General features: G+C 58.6%; 1 protein-coding gene across 3 annotated transcripts in view; it reads right to left on the reverse strand.

Moving 5' to 3' along the window:
• Nucleotides 1–224: 224 nt before the first annotated feature.
• FCRLB (Fc receptor like B) overlaps nt 225–2928 on the reverse strand; it is a 5685-nt gene continuing 2981 nt past the window's right edge. For 2 of the 3 annotated variants that reach the window (XM_012802630.1, XM_012802629.1), the window contains 3 exons: nt 1704–1970; nt 885–1071; nt 225–640 (listed from right to left, as the gene is read on the reverse strand). In XM_012802630.1, coding sequence (XP_012658084.1) covers nt 574–640; nt 885–1071; nt 1704–1970 — 521 coding nt within the window. In that variant the 3' untranslated portion in view covers nt 225–573. Of the gene's footprint in view, nt 641–884; nt 1164–1703; nt 1971–2928 lie in introns of all 3 variants that reach the window. The other variant, XM_012802628.2, reaches the window with a different exon arrangement.

Here is a 2928-nt window from a genome sequence, read left to right on the forward strand (position 1 = left end):
AGGTTTCTACTTCCTCGCTGAATTCTGCCGGGAGAAGGAAGAGATGGGAGAGAACGCTTGTGGTTACAGACGGCTGTGTGAGGTGGAAGTCCTCAGCCACCGCGCGTCATGCGGACGGCGCTTCTCACAAAACCACAGCACAACAAACGGGCCCAAACGAAGACGGCTTTGAAAAGTCCCCAGAGCGGGAGAGCGGGAGCGGGGAGGGGACAGCAGCTGCCCCTTCAGCTCTCCACAGGAGTGGTCTCTGGGGTCCCTGGGCTCATGGCAAAGCGGGAGGTGGGGGTCTCGGGGGCTCCCCTGAGCTCCAGGAGGGCCTGTGGCTCCTTCAGTTCCAGGACCACGCGGCTCAGAAGGCCTTTGAGCAGCTGCATTTCTCGGAGCAGCTGGTCCACGTCGGGTTTCAGGGCTCTGGCCGACTGTTCCAGGGGCGTCGGCGGAGCGCAGGCAGGTGGCCCAGCAGTGGGGCCGCCGCCCGCCGGGAACTGCAGCCCCGCGGAGGTGCTGTTCGGGGCCGAGGTGACCGACGGCACCGATCTGGACACCGGGGGCTTTCTGAAGGAAAGCGGCTTGTTACCGGGCGCCAAGGCTGCTGCCCGCAGGGCGGGGGCTGTGGTGGAGGCCGGGTTCAGGTGAGAGCCTGCGAACGACCGCGCACTCAGTCCTTTCCTCTGGGCGTCGGGGCGGGGTCGGGCGTGGGACGGTGGAAGGGAGTGAGCGCGGTCGGAATAGGGGTGCGGAGGGCGGGAATGGGAGGTGGGAAAGGTGGGGGCGGGACAGGAAGGGGGAGGCGGAGGAGCCTTCTGAGTGCAGAGAGGTACTGCAAGGCTGCTCGCCCGGGTGAGCGTCCCGGGGCAGGGTGCGGGGACGGCGATGTCGCTTACCGCGCCCTGGGAGCTGCAGCCACGGGCTGCGTTTCCGGACGCTGCGGGTGGTGGTAGCCGCCTCGCACCAGTACGATTCGAGCTCTTCGATCTCTGGCTCCGGGACCGTGAACTCTGCGCCCCAGTCGAAGCGGCGCACCGTGCGACTGTACTTGTAGAAGGCGAACTGCAGCGGCGTGTCGCGCTTCTGTGGGTGCAGGAGCGTCTCGCAGCGCAGGACCACCCCTCCGCGGGCCTCCTCCGGACCCAGCACCCTCAGCACCGGCGCCTGGAACAGCTCTGCGGAGAGGGCAGGGAGGAACCCAGGCCGGCTTGTTTGTTGCCCGGAGACTTCTCTTTGGGAGGAGGGAGGAAAGCCTTCTGAAATGTGGGACGGGGACCGAGACTGGGGGAGGCCAGACCAGATGTTTCATATCTCATCCCTACGGACACGCAGCTCGAGCTCTCCGGGCTAGAAGAGGGTGTGTTGCGTCTGCCTTGAGAAACACTAGGCCTCCTCCCCCTCCTCTGAGTTCCACCGCTCCCCCTGCCACCTCGCTGCCCTTCTTGCTGGGGCTGGGGCCCGAGCTCCCCTCCATGCAGGGTATGCTGAGGCGGAGTAAGAAGACACGGTGTGCGTCAGCGGGAAGGGACACTAGCCTCCCAGCAGGCTGCAAGTCAAGCTGTCCACTACGTAGAAGAGGAGAAAGCACTCAAGGTCTAGCAGAGAAATCCACCAAGTAGCAGCTAGCTATTTGAACCTCCTTTCCCCTCCTGATTCCTGTCCTAGCATTTCCCACTGCTCCCTTGCCGCCCTCCTGAGCCCCAGGTCTTTCCCACCTTGCACGGTTACAGCCACCTTGGAGGAGAACATAGGTGCACTCTCCACTGGGATACGCATGGTGCCTGAGCACTGGTAGCGCCCGCTGTCGCTGGCGCGCGCCTGCAACACGGTGTAGTTGGCGCTGGAGTGGAAGTAGCGCACGGCCTGGTCGTCGCGATAATAGTGAAGTTTGTAGACCACCTTGTCGTACCAACCGCGACAGCGCATGACCAGTGGCTCGCCCTCGAACACCGCAGCATAGGGCACTTGAAGGATCAGCCAGTCTACGTGGACACCACAGACACGCTTGACTTCACAGAAAATCCAGCCCTCCAGGCCTCCCATCCTCAACCTCCCCGCTCTCCCTCACCTCCCATCAACTCCAGCCCTCTTTCTTGAGACGCCAGGCCTTCCCTGGCAATTGGCACCCAGAGCTTCCTAATGCAACGTGCTTCAGAGATGAGTGGGGAAGAAGGAGGTAGGCTGGTCCTTCATTAGGATCTAGGCAGCCAAAGACGCCTGAGACTTTGTTCTGGTCTCAGGGACTACTGCCCATCAGAAGCAAGTTTAAACTCCTTCGGATAGCATCAGGGCCTTCCTACCAGGGCCCTGCTTACCTCTCCAAAACTATGTCAGCATTCTCCCCTGCCTTATTTCTTTACCCTCTTGACCTTCCACTCCTAACAAAGGCTAAGTTCTAGCCATGCTGAACTGCTGAGAGACTTGGCCCTTCTCCACTGCCAAGGCCTTTGTACCTGCTATTTCCTCAGCCAAGAAGTTCCTCCTGTTTAAGCTGAGGCCTACTTGTCCTGCGTGTCTAGGCTTAGACCTTATCTCCTCCAGAAATCTTGTCTCAGGATAGGCATTTCCCAGAGCACTCATATGTACACAGTCACTAGTAGTGGGTGCTATACCGGTGCTCCGGGAAACACCTAGCTAACACTCACACAGCCCTAGCCTATGCTAGATGCCACTTTAGGTTTAGGTGGTGTACATTAAGAATTCTGCAAGTATTAACCACAAGCTGTATACACTCAGTCTCTAAGCAGTAATCACTATTTATCTTAGTCAATATATGATTGCGTTCACTAACAATTTCCAAATAAGAGACCACAAAGTCTGAATATGAAGTGTGTGTAAGTGCTAATTTGAACCTTAAATGATGTCCTTTAAATTCTGAAAACAAATTGTGCCAACTAGGCTAAGATTATATAGTATTTCCTGTGTGAGATGGTCCATCCT

Source organism: Otolemur garnettii, unplaced genomic scaffold (genome assembly GCF_000181295.1).
Source record: "Otolemur garnettii isolate 467f Iridium unplaced genomic scaffold, OtoGar3 scaffold00016, whole genome shotgun sequence".
Classification (NCBI taxonomy): domain Eukaryota; kingdom Metazoa; phylum Chordata; class Mammalia; order Primates; family Galagidae; genus Otolemur; species Otolemur garnettii.